The sequence below is a fragment of the Oxyura jamaicensis genome, chromosome 5, assembly GCF_011077185.1.
Source record: "Oxyura jamaicensis isolate SHBP4307 breed ruddy duck chromosome 5, BPBGC_Ojam_1.0, whole genome shotgun sequence".
In the NCBI taxonomy this organism is placed as follows: Eukaryota; Metazoa; Chordata; class Aves; order Anseriformes; family Anatidae; genus Oxyura; species Oxyura jamaicensis.
The window spans coordinates 30,080,272-30,097,646 of record NC_048897.1 but is presented as its reverse complement, the minus strand read 5'-3'; the positions used below and the strand labels follow the sequence as shown (position 1 = coordinate 30,097,646).

Sequence of the window (17,375 nt, the reverse complement as noted above, 5' to 3'; positions counted from 1 at the left end):
AGGTAATGGGTCCAGGAGGGGCAGGAGCCGGGAGGACAGAGCTGGAAGCATCCATTTCCTTAGTCATCCTCCCGAGAGGAGAGGGTCACCTGAGGCTTTTCACTTCCTCCCCCACTACTGCCCACAGGCATTTATCTTTTTGCTGGAGCAGGAGAAATGTCACAGTGACAGCTGATTTGCTTCAGGTGTTTTAATATCCGTCTTTATTGGCACGCTGCAGCCTCTCTGTGTACATCCATTACTTTGTCAATAAGGGTAACTGGGACAAAGGAAAGTGCTCTTCCTGCGTTGCAGCTCTGGGGTTTTGAGAGGCCCGGTGACTATCTATTCAGCAGCCTACGGCACGCTGGCTCCAAGCTGTCTGCCACCCAGCACGAGCTCCCCTTTTCCTCTGGGGCTCAGCACCACCCTTCGGTGCATCTTTGGTGTACGCAGCCTGCCTGTTAACCTAAGAAAAGTTCTCGGTTGTCGGAGAAGTAACCAGCACCTTCATTTCTCCTTGTCTTTCTTTTTGCTCTTTCTCTGGCTGGTCAGCTCGCTGAGCTTCTTGTCCAGGCGGCGCTGGAGGTGGGCTCTCTTGGCGGGGTCCAGGGACTTGTCTTTGGAGCCGCTCCCAGGGTAGAGAACCCCTTCCCTGCTGATCCTCTGCCGCGCGTGCGCCTTGGCCTTCTCCCCGCAGCCGTGAACCTGGGGAGAGAGAGAGGAGGGACACGGGTGGGAAACAGGGCACGCATGGGAGCCTGGCATCCCCGGGGCTGGAGCCTGGAGGTCCTCTTCCACCTACTTCGCACTCCCTAAGACCGCCTCCCATTTATTTACAGCTCCTCTAACAGGAAACAAAAATGAAAAGGTAATTTCTTTCCTTGTGGGATCTGCACAGCAGGTAAATCAGCCTTTTTGGCCAGCCTTCACAGAACTTGCAGCGTTTGGGGGAAACTCCCACTCATCACGTGAGGAGCTGGATCTTTTATGGTTCCTATGTGAGAGTTGGAAATGAAACTAAGCTCCCATTCCCTGATGTTCTCAGTATGGAAAAAGGAGTGAAGCAGGACAGGTGGCTTGGGAAATGAGAAGAGCTCTTTTTAGCCACGTTATCTGCCTCGCTGGGGTAGTTTGGTCTGTACGATGATAGGAGAGGAACACACAGCCTGGAAGACAGCAGCTGGTTCTCTCCGTGCCCTGATAAAGATTTCTGGCCCTGCTGCTGGGGCAGGTCAGTGGCAGAGAAGAGCTGTGGGCAGTGCCTGGCAAGCTGCTCCTGGCCCTGAGGGTCAGGCGTGGGTAGAAGGTCCCAGGCTATTTGCCAGGCGACCTCTAGAAAAAGGGCTGAGCTTTGCAAGGCAAGAAAAACTCACTGAAGTGGAGTTTATCCTTCCAATTGTTTCTCATTGGAGTTCTCATTACAATTCAACAGGGAGAGGCGATTCTGCAAGAAATAAATTCACATCCCACCCGGATTGTGAATGACCATAAATACAACTATTCTTTGCCATGGAAACAGATAGCATTTGACAAGGGGAAAATCTCTGCTGATGATTTATAGGTCGGCTTGCTGAACGTTGCTAAGCCCTGGGAGGCTCCACGTGGCCAAGAGCTACGCCTGGGTGATGCGGGAGGGGAGCACAAGGCTGCGGATGAATGGAAAATCATCACTTCTCGTCCCCAGTACTCTTCACAGCCTCATCAGCTCTGCCTGAGGGGCTCAAAGCCCACGGCTGGCTGACCACGAAGCATCACGCTGCCAGCCCTGGAGGTTTAAACCTACCTGTCTGCCTCAGCACCAAAACTAAAATATGAAGCCTGACATCAGTTTAAGCTTTGTTTTCTTCCTTTCTTTCTTCCCAGATCTGGCAGGGAAGGGGCTTTTAAGCAGCTGTACAAGAACAGCAAGGAAGAAGACTAAAGAAGTGTAGAGGATAGGAGGAAATTCTTCACTCAGAGTGGGGTAAGGCACTGGCACAGGCTGCCCAGAGAGGCTGTGGATGTTCCAGCCCTGGAGGTGTTCAAGACCAGGCTGAACCTGGGCAACCTGGTCTGGTGGGTGGCATCCCTGCCATGGCAGGGGGTTGGAGTTAGAGGATCTTTAACGTCCCTTCCAACCCGAGCCATTCGATGAAGACGGTGATTCAGTGGCCATCGCAAGCCTATTCTTGAGCTGGTTCTGCTTTAACCTCCCTGCAAGGAAATCTTTTCAGGGGAGCCTGACAGGGACGATTCCCACGTTAAAGCCGTGCTGCTGGGCACGTCCTACTCCTCTCCAGCCCCCACGGTGCTCGAGCCCCCCGCGTACCTCGGGGACATGATGGCTGAGGCAGTAGCGCCTGTTGCAGTGGAGGCAGAGCTGGCCCAGGGTTGTAACGCTGGCTTTGCAGCGGGGGAAGCCACAGGTGTTGTCAGCTTTAATGGCAGCAGAAATCAGAGCATCAATATCTTCTTCCGTTGCGCCCTCCACCCCGGTTTTAACTGCTGGCTTTCCTACAGAGAGGGCAGAAGAGACACGGGGGTTTAAACACTCACTTGAAAGCGAAGAGCAAACCCCAAAAAAACCTTGTGACCCAGCTGCTGCGAAGCAGCACAGCTCCAGCCAGCTCCTTTTGCAGATTTCCAGGAGCCACATCCCAAGCCCCTCACATACATGAGGTCTGGAGGGGAAACCAAGGGGATTAAGCAGCAAGACCCATTCTAGGAGGACCATTAATGGTGCTGGTTGTGAAGCAAGGACCTACCTTTGGCTTCGCTCTTGTCTTTCTTCTTGCTGCTGCCTTGAAGGCCAGCACCGGGCTCCTGAAGCTTCCTTGCCATCTCCTCCCGTCTTGCTTTCTCCCTTTGAACTCTCTCCAGGTGCAGGCTTTTCAGATCCACTCTTCCCGAGCCCTCACTGCTTCCTCCTGTCTCAACAGGGGCAGGAGCTTCCCCAGGAGGTTCCTGCAGCTGAGGAAGGGGATGCTGAAGGCTGGGGGTGGCAGCTGAGGGTGCTGGAGGCTGCCCAGGCTCTTTCTTGCAGATGCTGACGTACCGCTCCTTGCCTTCCCCGGTGCTCCAGTGCTGCAGCCCGTACTCCTCTGCCAGGAGGTGCACCAGCATCCGATCGTGCGAACTGAGGGACGGGGGGAAATCCAGCTGGGCCTCGCTGCTCTCCAGAAAGGCCAGCAGCGTGGTTTTAAACGTGTTTGTGTCATCTTTTGTCCCTGGGCTCTCTCTCCCAGGCCCGCTGGTGCTCGGGGAGAAAGGTGGTTCTCGCTTCCGCGGAGCTGCTTTGGCTGCTGCTGCTTTGGGCTTCCTCCCTGCGGGTGGCTGCGGCTTGGGGACGGGCGCTGTGGGGGGCTTTGTGCCCTGCCGCCGCTCACCGTGACTCTCATGGGAGTAGTTTTCGGGCACCAGGCCGTCGAGGTACTCGAAGGCCGTGCGCACCTCCCCGTGCTGGCTGAAGTAGGCCACGAGGCGCTGCAGGAAGCCCTGGCTGCTGACGGTGCGTGTGTCGCAGATGATGGCCACGTGGCGCCGGGCACGGGTCACCGCCACGTTTATCCGCCGGTCCTCTGCGAGGAAGCCCACCTCACCTGGCAGGAAGAAAGCAAGAGCCCCCCTCCAGGTCACTCACCGGGTGTCTGCTCAGCACCGTGGGTGGGTGCAGGGCTCCTGACTCACGCTGGCACACCGTGATCCTTCTGCCTCTGGTTCGCGGCCTGAAAGCCAGAGCCAGGGGTCCCTGCTCCTCCCCTGGGGTGGGCAGAGGGCTGGGTGATACCCAGAGCACACGGGGAGGAGAAATACCTCCCGGGTAGCACAGGACATGACAGCAGGCTGGAACCAGGAAGCAAAGGCCTAGGGAGCGATGTGGAAGAGGCTCCCCCTTGCACCAGGAGAACTGCAGGTGAAGAAATCAGAAATCCACCGCCCCAGACGAGCTCCCCCTGCCTGTCCCCAGGCTCCCGGTGGACACAGGGTTGACACTACCAGGCATTTAGGCAGCTCTGCAAGGTTTGCTTCTGCTGTCTGGCTACTTCGTCAGAGAAAAGCAGTGAGAGCTGGCAAACGCCAGGATGAGTCAGTGAGGATCTGCTAGTGAGAAGGGCAGCGTGGGCGGCTCTCGAGCTTCCAGCTCCTGAGGACAAAAAGGAGGCCGGCAGAGAAGAAGTTAACATCTCCTCTGCTGCAGGGACCAGCCTGGCTCCGTGTCTGCGCGGCCTTGCTGTGGCCGAGCAGTCCACGTTGCACTGCCTTCAAGGAGCAGGGTGTGGGTGATTCCCTCTCTGTGCTCTGGAGCTTAGGGAATGGTTTGTGGGTTCTTTGATGTGTTTTCCCCTGACTGCAGGGGCAAGGTCAGCTCCTCTGATCCAGCACGAGGGCTTCCCACTGGCTCCTAGATGGCCATGCAAGGATGGGCACTGCTGGGCAGGGTGCTTGGCTTCCCCTGAGCTGCGAAATGCAGTCACAAAATAGGGGAGCTTTCCTCCCCCAGGTCTCACAGGGTGCTAACAGCATCTCTCACATCCCATGCAGACCAGAGATGTGCCCAAACATCACGAAAAGCTGCTTGTGCCCCAGGGAAGGGACTGGGCTGAGCTTTGTCTGCTAGCTGTGCACCAGAATGGGGCTGGGGACCACATCCTTTGGAGAGGACACCAGCTCCCGCTGAGCCACCAAGCAAAGGCGAGGTGAGTCACTCATGAATAAAGACTATTCTTAGTCCTGCACCCCACCTCCATCCTCCCCCCCGGTGCTTTTCTTGCTCCAGGCTTTCTTTAAAAACACCAAACCACCTCCCCCTTCCTTCATCCTTTCCCCTTTTTTTTCCTTCCAGACATCAGCCCCCCAGCACACACTGGGTGTCTCGGCGTAGGCAGCATTAGCAGCCGAGGCAGTGCAGCGAGGGATGTGTCTTGTTTTGGGTTTGAAAAGGGCAGCGAACCCCTCAGGGGAGAGAAGTGGCTCAGGGGGCGATCCCACACATGCCCTCTGCTTGAGCTGGCTGCCACAAAACCCTGTGGCACGGGCTGATGGCTCTGCACAGGAGCCTGGTGGCTCCGGGGCTGCAGCTTTTTTCCAGCTATTAACTTCCACTGCAGCCACCGACAAGGAAGAACTCGATTTTCCGCTCCAGATTTTGCTTCCAAAAGGAGCATTTTCTGTGCGTGACTTGCAATGCCAGTTCCTACTTTCTTCGAGTGAGCGACCCGAAGCAGTCTCCAAGCCCCATGGATTTTCACCTTCTGCATGAAGCGCTCAGCACTCCAGCAAGCGTGGTGCTAACCTGATACGTGCCATACCTGGGCCTCCAGTTTAATCATTTCTGAGGCCTCAATTCTGGAAACCTTCAAACTAAGCAATCCTGGCTGCCTTTTTACCTGCTGCCTGGCACGGGAGCCTTCCTCTACAATCATGACAGCAAATGTGTTCATTTAAAAAAAAAAAAAGCTGAAATGGAAGCTTCTTGCCAGTAAACTGGTGCAGAGCGAAGTGCTAGAGACAGTCAGAATTGAAATTAAACCACAGCACTTGGCAACGAGACCAGTGACCTTTCAGCAATCACACAGTTCCCATTTCTTCCCCATTCCCTACGGAGTTACTCTCCAGCAGCAAACTCTTACCCTTCCTGTTGGATCTCACGAATGACAGAATCACTGCCTCCTTCTCTCTCCCTTGGAAACCATCAACTGATTTAATTTCCAGCTCTGGGTACCTGTGGCAAAGGTGTTCTCTTAGCATGTCCACCTGGAAAAGATGAGATACATCACACTTAAAGAAAAGCCTCAGGTGAAAAGCATTAAAATGACATTGCTCTGGAGAAGTGCCTTCCTCTCAAATCCCCAAGGACGGGTGCTTGCATCTCCCAGCTGCTGGCTCCTGATGCTGGGAGTGGAAAATAACCCAGCTCTCTGACACCACCTCCGTGGCCTTGAGTTGCTTAAATTTTGAGAAGAAAAAGCTGATTATGTAATTTGGCTTCTGCTTCTGACTTCCACCTTCCTCCCTCTGAGGATATTCTGGGATCCCTCCTCGAAATGTCAAGGTTTGAATCCGCTACGGTGCACGTGGGGAAAGAGGGGGGGTGCTGCGCGAGGGTCATCTCACCTGGAGGTTGTAGGGGGCTACAACCGCAATGTCTTGTGCCTTCACACCAGCTTCTACCAGAGCCTGGATGTGCAAACCGGCCAGCTGCACCTCTCCTAGGGCACAAAGCAGAAGGGACAGTGATGGGGATGGTTTCAGGCTGCTGAAACCATCAGCTTGGGAGTGCTGTGGCTTGGAGAAGCTTGCCCACCTCCTCTTAAACAGAGAGGAAAGACCAAGGCAAGAACTGCCTGCCGTCCAGCACTGCATGGGAGCAACAATTCCCAGCCTGGCCTGCTTGGACAGATGGTGATATGCTACGCAGCCCCACTCCTGGAGCTGCACCCCGCCTGCTTCTTGCCTTGCCAAGTCACCAGCTGCCTACGTTTACGCTTAGGAAGAGAGCTTTCTGAACAGCCCCTGGCTTCCCCTGGCCCTCCTGCCTCAATCCAAGAGATAACAACAATCCAGGCAAGAGATTAGTCTCCCTCTGAAGTGAAACCCTGGACCTCGCTGCAAATTTACTTCTCTAGGCTGCAGCTGAAAGAAGCCCAGCTTTTTGTTTATTTTACTTTTCAGCCCCTGCATTTCTAACACCCCCATGGTCCCAGAAACAACCTTCATGCTCAGACCTGTGGGCTCAGAGCTTCCAGACTCTGCAGACAGCCTGCCACAAACAGCTGACTACTCAGGCTGGTGGCTGCCTCAGAGGATCTAGCAAGGCCAAGCTAAATATGAGTGTGAACTATTTCACTGGTTTATCTGCCAGACTGCCTTTACCATCTTTTGCAGCAAAACACATTTATAAAAATCCAGAACCTGCAGCCTGCCAAATTCTGGGAGACTTGCATTTAATCCCCTGCTTAGAATCCCTGAACAATCCTGCCTAAGTCTTTCTAGATCTCCGTCTGGGGGCAAGAGCCTTTCTCTGCCTCAGTGGGGCCATGGGAATTGGTGCACGGGAAAACGAGAGGCATTGAAACACCAGTGGATTTTCGTGAGAAACACAATCAAACTGGTAATAAACTGCCTTTGTATTTTACAGTCTGTTTTGTTGGAGACGGACTTGGAGCCTCAGAAATCTGTCGCTGGTGTTAGGTCTGCACCAGCAGGGAAACCAAATGAATCCCTGAAGCAGGCAGCAGCGTTGCCAAATGCTCTCTTTGGCCACGTGAGAGGGACTGGCTAGAGAAGCCCGTGGCTCAGCCACTGGGGAAAGTGGGTCGTGTGGTGGGCAGGGGTGGCCAAGGCCTTCCACAAGCCTCTTAAGCACTACCCAGCCAGACTAAGAGTGGAGGAGCACGAGCAGCACCCCCAAACAGCAAGTCACATCCATTCAGCCTGCTGTGAATGCAGGGACGCAAAGGAGGTAGCATCTTCATTTTCATATTTTCTCCTGCTTTATGAGAATGGCTATGGAGCCTGACTTCACACTCAATCTTTATAATGAAACCTATTTTTTAAGGCAGAAAAACACAAGGAGTTTGGTGTCTCGGGAAGATTCACGGAGAACAGACACGTGGGACTTTAAGAAAGCAGTGGATGAATGGGAGGCAATTCTGAGCCCCATCTACAGCCTCTCTGAAGCAGCCTTGTGCTGTGCTCAGTATTATTTACCTTGTGTGAGGTATCTGCTGCAGGGATTCCCTTCCCTGCCCTAGCCCTCAGCTCTGCCTCTGTATGGAGAAAGGTCTTTGCGAGGGAACAAGGCAGCCAGCGTGGCCACCCACTGCCACTGCTGCCTGGCTCTCTGGGGACCCCACCTGCATCTCAGGGGGAGCATCTCAGGACCGTGACTAAGCCATGAGGCTGAGGACCTCAATGAATTCCTGCAAGGCCAATTTTCCCAAAACAGCGGTACCTGGGTTGCCCTTGGACTGTTCGTCTTCCACTTCCAGCTCAAGCAGGCCACAGCCAGCGGTGTCAATGAGCAGCAAGGGGATTGTGGTTTCTTCTGTGGAGGTGACTCCCGGCAGGTCCCTGCAAAAAAGGTGTTGGGAAAGGGCCAGCTGACAGCACTGAAATTAGCCTGGGCCAGCTGACAGCACTGAAATTAGCCCAAAAGGGCCATCGTTTGTCTGGTTGCTTACTCCTCCCAGCAACACAGGTAGGGCAAGGGGGAAAACACAGCTGGATATTGCTTCCCAGGGACAGGGTTGTGGATAAACCACAGCCATCTGAGAACTGAGATCACCCCCTTTGCGTCCCTCCAAGCTCTGGTCCCCTTTGTGCTGGCAGTGATGCTACTGAAGAGCCTGCCACGTACGGCAAGAACTGGGCAGGGCCCTCTAGTTCTGGGGGGGGGGTGTCTCGGGCTTTTATCTCCTGACTTCTTGGGTTCAGGGCCAGGACTGCAAACCACAGCCACCAGCAGAGGAAGTCCCAAAGCCCCAGGGAATTCTGGCAATGCCAGGGAGCCACAGCTGAGAAGCCTTTATCGCTCTGCGCTGCGTGACTGTCCTTTAAACTACTCCCCAAACGCCGACGAGGAGCTGGGTCAGCCAGCAGCGCCCTGAGCTTTCTCAGTGCCTCTGCTGCGCAGCCCAGCTGCTGTAGGCAGGGGCACGGTGTGTGGGTGGCAGCATCTCACTCAAATGACCTCAAACAGGAAAGATACGCAGGCCTAGGGAGATGTGGCAGCTGCTTTCAGAGGGGAAAGAAGCAGTACCAGAGATTTGACAGCAGTGCTGTTGGGCAAGACAAGAAAGTGCGGCACAGGGAACCACAGAGGAATTGGATTTTCACATCCTTTCTACATCTAAAGTTTCTGCATTCAAATGAAAATAATGAAATTTAATAAACCGCATTTTATTATTCAAGAAAGCTGCTTGCTGAATTTACAGCCTAGGGAGAGGACTGGTGATGGAGGGCAGGAAGAGAAAGCCCAGAGATGGCAAGAGAGCTCTGAAACAAGGTGTTACGGTGCTTCACGTGCTAGTCAAGGAGAGCTGCGACTCTGGAGAGCCTGGCAAATAAAAATGGCAGACGGCAAGCCATCGAAGAGGAGGATTACCTCCAAATGACAGGCAGGGAAGTGAGGGCAAAGCCAGTTTCCAGTTCCACCTGCAGCCTCTCCTGTCTGCTCCTCTGCATTTGTATGCCTCCGACTGCCCTGTTTCCCATGGACTCTGGACATTATTCATTCCAGTGACAGTAAGAGTCTCCTCTCTTGACTGAAGCTCATTTTTCTGCTGTCTCGAAGCTAGTGCTGTTGTAATGCATGGCTGTGACGTGCAGAGACCAGCACAGCTATGATGGGGAGCCAAAGCCCTGCAAAAGTGCCCAGGGTGCACGTTCCCCACTCCTACAGTGAGCAGAAGCCCAAAGAGCTCATCCCCAGCTTTGGGGACTGGCTGCCTCTGCCTGGTGACTGGATTTAAAGAGAGGCACAAGATACCTTCCGCATTTCCAAGAACCACAGGGATCAGCACCCAACCTCCCTCTCCGTGATCTCCTCTGGAGTAGGGCCACCTTCGGTCCCACATTAGAGGGCTTTCTCCCCTGCGCAGCACGCTACGGTTTGTCTTCCTCTTTGTAACATCAAATCTAGCAGGCTTCCCATCTCCTTTGTACCTGCCTGCTTGCTGTCCTGCCACGGGCCAGGTCTGTGCAGATTTGCTTTGAGCAAAAGTTGAGGCCTCCATGTAGAAAACCCTCATTCTTTATCTGCTTGTAGTGGCCACAGGAAGACCTCGTAGCATCTCTCGGTGCCAGGAACAACCACAACCCTGGGAATGTTGCCTCAGAGGAGTAACTAGCTACATAAATCTTGCAGGGGAGAGAAGAATTCACTCATTTTTAAGAGACTGCAGCAGAGCCAGCTGTTAACTTGGAGAAAAGATCTCTGGTGCTGTTGTGGTTTAACCCAGGGATAGATTTTTGCTCCTGGAGGGACTCTTGCCCTTCAAGGATAAGCTCAGCCATCCATGCAGCCACACACTTGGTCCAGGCTCAGTGTGCTGCCCCGGGGCCTCCAGGGACCCTGTGCTTTGTCCGGGAGGAGCTGATCCCAGCTGGGTGAGTTGGAGCATTCTGGCTTCTGAGGGTCCCACTAGGAGGGGCTCACCCATTTTCCCCGTCTGTGAGAGGGTGCTGGCCCCAAAAAATGTGCTAAGAGAAAGGACACCCAGCGCTTTACTCAGATAAAAACTGACAGCAGGAGCTGCTGGTGATTTTCAAACCAGTTTCTCACAGATTGAGTCACAAATGTTTTGAATGTTGGAAAATACTGCTTGCAGCCTCTTGGACTTTATTGCGGAGATGTGTGGGGGTTTCTGATGTGCTTTGTCACCCATTTCAGGAGGAAGGGGGATGGGGGAAGAAGGTTTTGCTCCCTTGGAAATACTCCTCCCCCCCCTCAAAAAGACTGCAGGAAAACAAAGTTCCTTCTGTGAGAAAAGATGGTGCTGGAGAAATCCCTGGCAGATCACAGACCAAGTGCCGATGAAGTCAGAGCAGAAGTTGGTAAGGAAATAGGAAGTCATTCGGAGCAGAGCTGCAGTTCTTTCAAAGCCTCGTTTGTGCTTCAGGTAGGGGAAAAGAGACTTGCATCAATGGTGCTCTTCAGAGAAAGGCCACGGTGATTATGGTCTAGATCACCTCAGATCGTTCTTCAAAGGAATACCTCAACATGTGTTAAGCTGAGATGGAAACCCCGCTCTTTGCACTGTGTTTCAGGACTGCTCAGGTTCTCGAGCATCAGCCACCAGCCCTTAGGAAGGAGGTAACAAAAAGCCACAAAGCCAGAGTTTGGGTAAATGCTATTGCAGCTGCAGCCCAGGGTTTGACTGCTCTTCAGCAGGAGCAGGTAACTCCTGTGGGAATCCTGAGCCTTCCCTAAGATGCTTCTGCTTGTAAGAGAGGTTTTCTGTGAACTACCAGAGAGAAAAAACTTGCTTATTTCTTGCTGAGGTACTGCATTAAGCAAATTATTTGGCCTAAGTCAACAAAAGACACGAGGTGGTCACAAATATCATGAAAATTTGTACTAGCAACCTAAATATAAGAGGATTGTGGTCCAGTATCAAGGCCCTGCGCTATCTGTCTTCTACAAAGCACAGAAATTTTATGTGGTCTAGTGCCTGAGCTGACGACTGCTGTATTCATGCGATATGTCAGCAGGGCTGTGGGCTGGCAGATTTGATTACAGGTTTAGACATCGATATCTGCAGGAAAGGGCCCTTAGCAGGGACAAAGCTGTTCTGTGGGCTGGGAAGAAAGACATTCACTCCTTTATCAACTATAAAAATTAGCCAGCTCATCAGAATAACAGTCTGCTAGCTTCACCTTTTCAATTAGCTCCTATTTTAACATGTTTCAAACCATTTTGCCTGGGGTTTCTCATTAGCTGCTATTTTTAATTTGTGCAGCTAAATGGGAAAATAGGCATGTCAAGGAACAAGAACAACTGAGAAGTGCATTTTGTATGGCACCAGTCCTGGAATTAGATCCTTGTGGCTAAAACATCGCTGAATGAGGCCTGTCCATCTCAGCTGAACTCCTGGCAGAGATGAACCATCAGAAAGAAGCCTTTTTACGTAAAGAACTCACTGCACACACCCATATAGTTACATATATAAATATATGTAAACCATGACAGAATTCAGCGTAGCTTCTCTGCTGTAAGTGGAGCTGAAGCCCTGATGCAGAGCATGCTGACACATGCAGAAATCCTCACACTGGCTGCAGCAGATGAAGATGAGGGTGTCAGGGCTGTCTCAAACACAAAGCTTGTTCTTCTTGTCTGGGCACAGGCTCCTATCTCACAGTATTGTTCGCATTGTTCACAAGTAAGATAATTATGAAACAAGCACAACAAGATGGCCTCTCCAGCTGCCTCTGTCCAAAACAGCTCCTGCTATCTCTTTCCATTTCCACTGTGAAATGGAGAGATTCTAGGGGAATTTCAGTTTTTCCAACTCCTACATATCTGCATTAAAAAAAAAAAAAAAAAAAAGCATTGCTAAAAATACAAAAGCACTACGCAGACAGGCACTGTGGTATTTTGTGCTTCTCCACGTCCAACAGAGAGAATTAATGTTTTCCCATTCACCTCCCAAGAATTCTGCTGAGTGCAGTTTTAAAAAGCACCAATTATTGACAGTCACAGCATGTGTTGGCAAACAATTGCCGGTCCCAGGATGCAACGGAAAAGAAACGCTAGTCATTTCCTCTGAATTACCAAAGGAATGGTAAAGTGTTGCAGACAAGTCGTGTCGCAGACAAGGATCTGATGCTGTCAGACCTGCCTCAGGTGCTGGCTTGGCAGTAGAACTATCCAAGCCAGAAAGGAAATCTTGCTTTCTCATCTTTCTGATGTCAATTCTGGGACCACAGATGGGGGCCACAGTGGTCCATGTAATTGCTTGGACATGTGGAAAACCAGTAAAAGTCGTCGTCTGGCCCTACCCTCAGCAAAAGCCTGAGACAGGGAAATGCTGCCTGGGGTCGTCCCACTGCAGGTCAGGTCTTTGTATTTTGTCAGCAGGTGCAAGAGGATTTTATTTAACCATTTATCATACCAATGATGATAATCATTTATCATATCACTGGATGAAATGGAAGATAACTCTGCATGGCTTCTTGTTACAAAGCAAAAAGGACAGCTCCCCCCCATCAATGTTTCCTCAATGAAATAAAAGATGAATGAGAAATGCTATCGCAGGGAAGAACAGAAAACTCCATCACGGGGAAAGGGACAAACCCCACATGCACCGGGATGAAAGACATCTCTGCTCAACTACACCACCAAGGAATAAGTCACTTACTTGAGCAAATGCTGGGCTACTGACGGGTGAGCAGTGAGCCGGCCGCTGTACATCTCCGAGGAAGCCCACTGCATGATGGCCTCGTGCATCCGGTACTGCACCGTCAGCATCTTCACGATCTTCTCCCCGTACCTCTCGATAAGACGCTCCATCAAACTGAGTGAAAGGCCGCTGGCAGCAGCCCTGCACGGGAAAAGCAAGTCAGAAGTGGAGTCTAGATGTCTGTATGAATCTAACCCCATTTGCACTAAAGAATCGATAAGCATCTTCTTGGTACGGACACAGCCGTGACAGTGATGCAGCTGGAACTGAACACAGCGCCCATCAGTGCTAAAAGTGTGAGGCAGCATTGAGGCAGCAATGCTGTCAGAGTACCCTGGATACATGTTCTAGACCCTGCTGAGCACCCTCGTGTGCCTCTGCCCCCTGCTGGGATGGTTTTACCTCCCTGGCTTTCCTCATGTGTTCCACTTGGGTCCCAGTGGGGAGTGGAGAGGGAGCAGGAGAAGGCTGCAGCATCCCCAGCGTGGGGTCCCCAGCAGGGTGAAGCCCTCAGGGACAGACTTTCACAGACACCACATCGGTCTGAACGTGTCGGGATGGAGAGATGCCTGCTTCCCTTTCCCACAGGGCAGTGTCTGCTGGCATCATACAAATGGTTTATGAGCCATCCCCGCCTGGAGCAGGCAGTTCTCACACCAGATTTACTCTGTGGGGTTGGAATAAGAGGAGTCATGATGCCCAGCATGGGTAAACAACTCCAGAACAAAATACTCTTAACCTGTAAGCTCATCTCGTCAGCATCCTCGCGCTCCTCATACGAGCTCTGGGTACCACGTCGGTCAGCCTAACACTGTACTCACATTACCCCTAGCTCAGCAGTGGCATCACGATCACCTAATGCATTATTACCACAGCTTGACCCTACAAGCATCTTAAAACATTTGGTGTCAGCACAGCCAGATCTGCCTGGTGTTTTATTGAGACACTTGACATGCAAGCGTTCTTGTTACCCCTCGGCTGCTCACCCCAGACGAAGGTTTTTAACATTTGCTTTATGGCCCATCAAGAAAACCAACACTCCCTCACTTATGGCAAAGTTCCCGGTGACACAAATTAATAAACCTGCTAATGAAGTAAGCCTTTCAGAAGCCTAATTGCTTTCTCTTCGCCGTACAGAAAGGGTTTGTCAGAAGAATCCTGTTGCAGTGCTGTCTGAGGAAGGAGGAGAGGAATCATGATGCAAGAATTATGCATTTTGAGCATTGTGAGCCTCGTCTGAGACTTGTGGTTCGTGGTGAGGGTTTCTGCTTGCTCCCAGAACACAAAGAACAAGCACGGCAATGATGAAATGATGACAGGGAACAGCTCGGGAAAATTGTTTCTGTCGAGGCCAAGGGGCACAGCACGCATCCAATTACTGCCGCGGGGAAGCGTGGCATCAATACATGGCCCCACGGTGAGCGCCTTGTTTGCTGCGCCGGCCAGCTCTGTCACGTTAACGGCGAGCCTGGTAAATATATCAAGAGACTGCAAATTCATTAAAACTGCAGAAGGGAAAATTGAGGGTAGATTTTTCTGAGGAGAGAAGTCGAGTCTCATTAGCCCTCCTCCTTGCTAGATTGCAGAATGCAGCACACGGAAAAAAAAAAAAAAAAAAGGATCATGAGCTGCAAACGGTCACGGCTGCAGGATTTCGGAGACAGCGCTGCTTTTTCAAAGGCTGTTTTAACATAATGAGCATTGAACAGCGTACACAAGCCACGGAGGCCAGGAGAAGGGCTGGCAGGGGTGCAGTAAGGATATTCGGGGTTACATGGCAGTGGTTTCCAGCTGTGATGTGTGTTCTGCTGCTGACCATGGCCCCTGCTGAGGGTGGCTGTGAAGCCTTTACAGCTTCCAAGCCCCTGTGCTGCTCCTGAAACACGACAATTTAGGAAGCAGTGTGGCTCTCCTGCTGTCTCCTGGCCCTGCCAGCAAGGAAAGGCACCGGCGCAGAGCTGCGAGCTGCCTTCACTTCCTACTGAATTATGTCCTGTCTCTCTGCCTGCTGGATGGATCTCGTAGGTCACTTGGATCCCACGTTTTTTGCTGGATGGATGCCGGACCTGAGTTGTGGCCTTGCATCCAGCCTACATGCTGATGGGACTCCCTGCAGAGACCCCAGACTTTGTTCATCCCATGCTGGTATCTCCCCAGGTATCTCCTCTTTGCTTTTGTCCTTTACTCTCCTCCCTTGGCTCACAAGTTCTTGCAGGTCTAAAGCTGACTCTTCTGCAGAACCAGCAGGAAAAAAAAGCAGTGGTTTTTAACAACAAACATTCTGAAGGGTTTCTTCTAATGATATACAATAATGCATGGGGGAGGCATTAAAATCTCACAGCAAGCCCTGGAAACAGCACTCTTCTATACACTAACAGCACAGGTTTCACCGCAGGGATCTACATGAGGTTAAATGCTGAATTAATAATGAGGATATTAAACTGCTCACAAATATTTCACCTGTTAATAACTTCCCTATTATTTACAGCTCAGTTAATTCCTGCAACGGTTGATCCCTATGCCAACAAAATAACGCAGCACAGAGCAAAAGCTTTTAAGTGTTGGTTGTTTAAGATATGAAACTGGGATAGGAGGTTGGAGAGACAGAACCACATTCCTGATGCTCAGAAAACATCTGCTTTAAAATACATAAAGTAAAGATAGAAACACCAAGATTACCCAAACAAGCCCACAGAAGCTGGTGTTTGCTGTTAACCTGGTTTTATCTTGGTTCACATGCAGGAAAAGGCTGCACTTGGCTTGAATATCCCTTCCTGTGGCTACCAGGATGGATCCCAAAGAGGGAGGATGAGGCCCTGGTGCTGTGTGCTGCTCTTTACAGGTAAGGCTAACAGTGACAGCTGCAGCCAAGTGGAACCAAGTAGTTCAAAAGCTCTTGTGCCCACCGTGGTGTGAAATATCTTTCATGGGCTGGGCGTGAGGAGCCAGCCTGCCACGTAGATGTGAAGAATGATCTTTATCGGGGGAGTAAATGGGAAGTGTTTCCCATGGGGGGATGGAGCTGTACCTTCAGTCATGTTACATCATTCCTTATTCACTCTCTGGATAGCTGGTCTCCTCTGTAAGACACTCTGATTCCCATTGTATATCACCAAGTTCAGACAGCAAAGCCTGGAGAAGGATAAGTAACACGATTTTATTGTGTTTGCCTACCTCAAGAGCTCTAGGATGTCAAAAACTGGCTGAGGCTGCTGTGGATGTACAGAGTATTAGCTGTCCTCTGGTTTGTGCCCTGAGATTTTCTATCCTGGTATAGATTTAAGAGGTTTCACAAACAGAAGTAAAGTAGTAGTAGTAAGTGAGGCTGTCCAGAACTCCCCTTTTCTCTGGATATTGTGGATATATATATTTTTTAATCCTTGCAAATATGAAGGAGGGGGGTAGCTTGCTATTTCCAGCTGCAGAGGCTAGCAAAGAAAACCTAGGCCTGACATTTGCTCTTCCGTGAGAAATTGAAAGCAAATCCATTTTGACCTTGATGTGCAATTCAGCAAAGTTATTCTGGAGGCCTAGCACAGGGGTTTTGGATGGCGGAGGCATCCAGGCTGACTGCTTACAAACAAGACTGCTTACAAGCAAAATATTCCTGGGCTTGTCTAAGACCCTAGCTGAGAACAAGAGGTCTGATAAGTATCTGCAGATATCTCAAGAGAGTAAAAACAAATAAATAAGTCAAAGCCCTGACATGGAGACAAATTAACTAGGATGTCAGAAAAGGAAGGAATGAGGACTAATATGAAAACAAGGAAAACAAATGTTCCTGCCAGACAGCAGAAAGCATCTGGAAATTGAGATGCGCCCTGGGACCAGGCCAAAAAACAGTGGGATGCCTGAAACTGATGTCAGTGAGCTTTGAGGAAGGCTGCTGAGAGGGGAACAGGCAGGGATGGGTACTTGCCATTGCCGGGAGCCCTTTCAGAGGAAACATATCCAGCGTGGACAAGATCCAGGTATAAGGCTTGTAAGGTGTGAGTGGGGGAGACAAGACAACCCAACAGGAGAAAAATGTCTCCTGCTCTGCACCCTGAGCTACCTCACAGCACGGAAGAAGTGCATCCCACAGACCCCCCACTGAAAATCTCTTTTCCTCAAATGGAAAAAAAAAATAATTGAATAAATGCTGAACGTGTGGAAGAAAAAGCAGGTAACAAAAAAGTAGTTGCACCAGACAGGGCCCAGCTCCCAGCGCTGAGCACAAGCTGGGGGGCAGCCTGCTCATCTGCTCGTGCTTGCAGTATGGCATCCAGAAAGTATAAAAGCCCTCCTGTTTCACAGAGGCTTCCCACTTGGGCAGGACTTACTTCACACCCGGTAGTAACAGATGATCCTTCTGTCAGCCCAGATTCATCCCGGCTAACTTTAGACCCTGCACTGAGGCCCCCAAAATAGGAGTCCACCCACTGCAGGTCTGCTGTCATCAATGGAGGAGAAGAGGAAGGTAGGTGGAAGGATTTGAGTCCTCGGCATGAATCATCCCTGGAAATAGCTTAT

General features: G+C 51.2%; 1 protein-coding gene across 1 annotated transcript in view; it reads right to left on the bottom strand.

The window, feature by feature from the left end:
* Window positions 1-175: 175 nt before the first annotated feature.
* Window positions 176-17,375, bottom strand: part of IGHMBP2 (immunoglobulin mu DNA binding protein 2) — a 41,889-nt gene continuing 24,689 nt past the window's right edge. The window contains exons 9-15 of the mRNA XM_035327331.1: window positions 12,822-13,004; window positions 7,916-8,034; window positions 6,076-6,170; window positions 5,592-5,715; window positions 2,727-3,560; window positions 2,291-2,475; window positions 176-687 (exon numbers count right to left, since the gene is read on the bottom strand). Of these exons, the coding sequence (XP_035183222.1) occupies window positions 490-687; window positions 2,291-2,475; window positions 2,727-3,560; window positions 5,592-5,715; window positions 6,076-6,170; window positions 7,916-8,034; window positions 12,822-13,004 (1,738 nt within the window). The 3' untranslated portion in view covers window positions 176-489. The remainder of the gene's footprint in view (window positions 688-2,290; window positions 2,476-2,726; window positions 3,561-5,591; window positions 5,716-6,075; window positions 6,171-7,915; window positions 8,035-12,821; window positions 13,005-17,375) is intronic.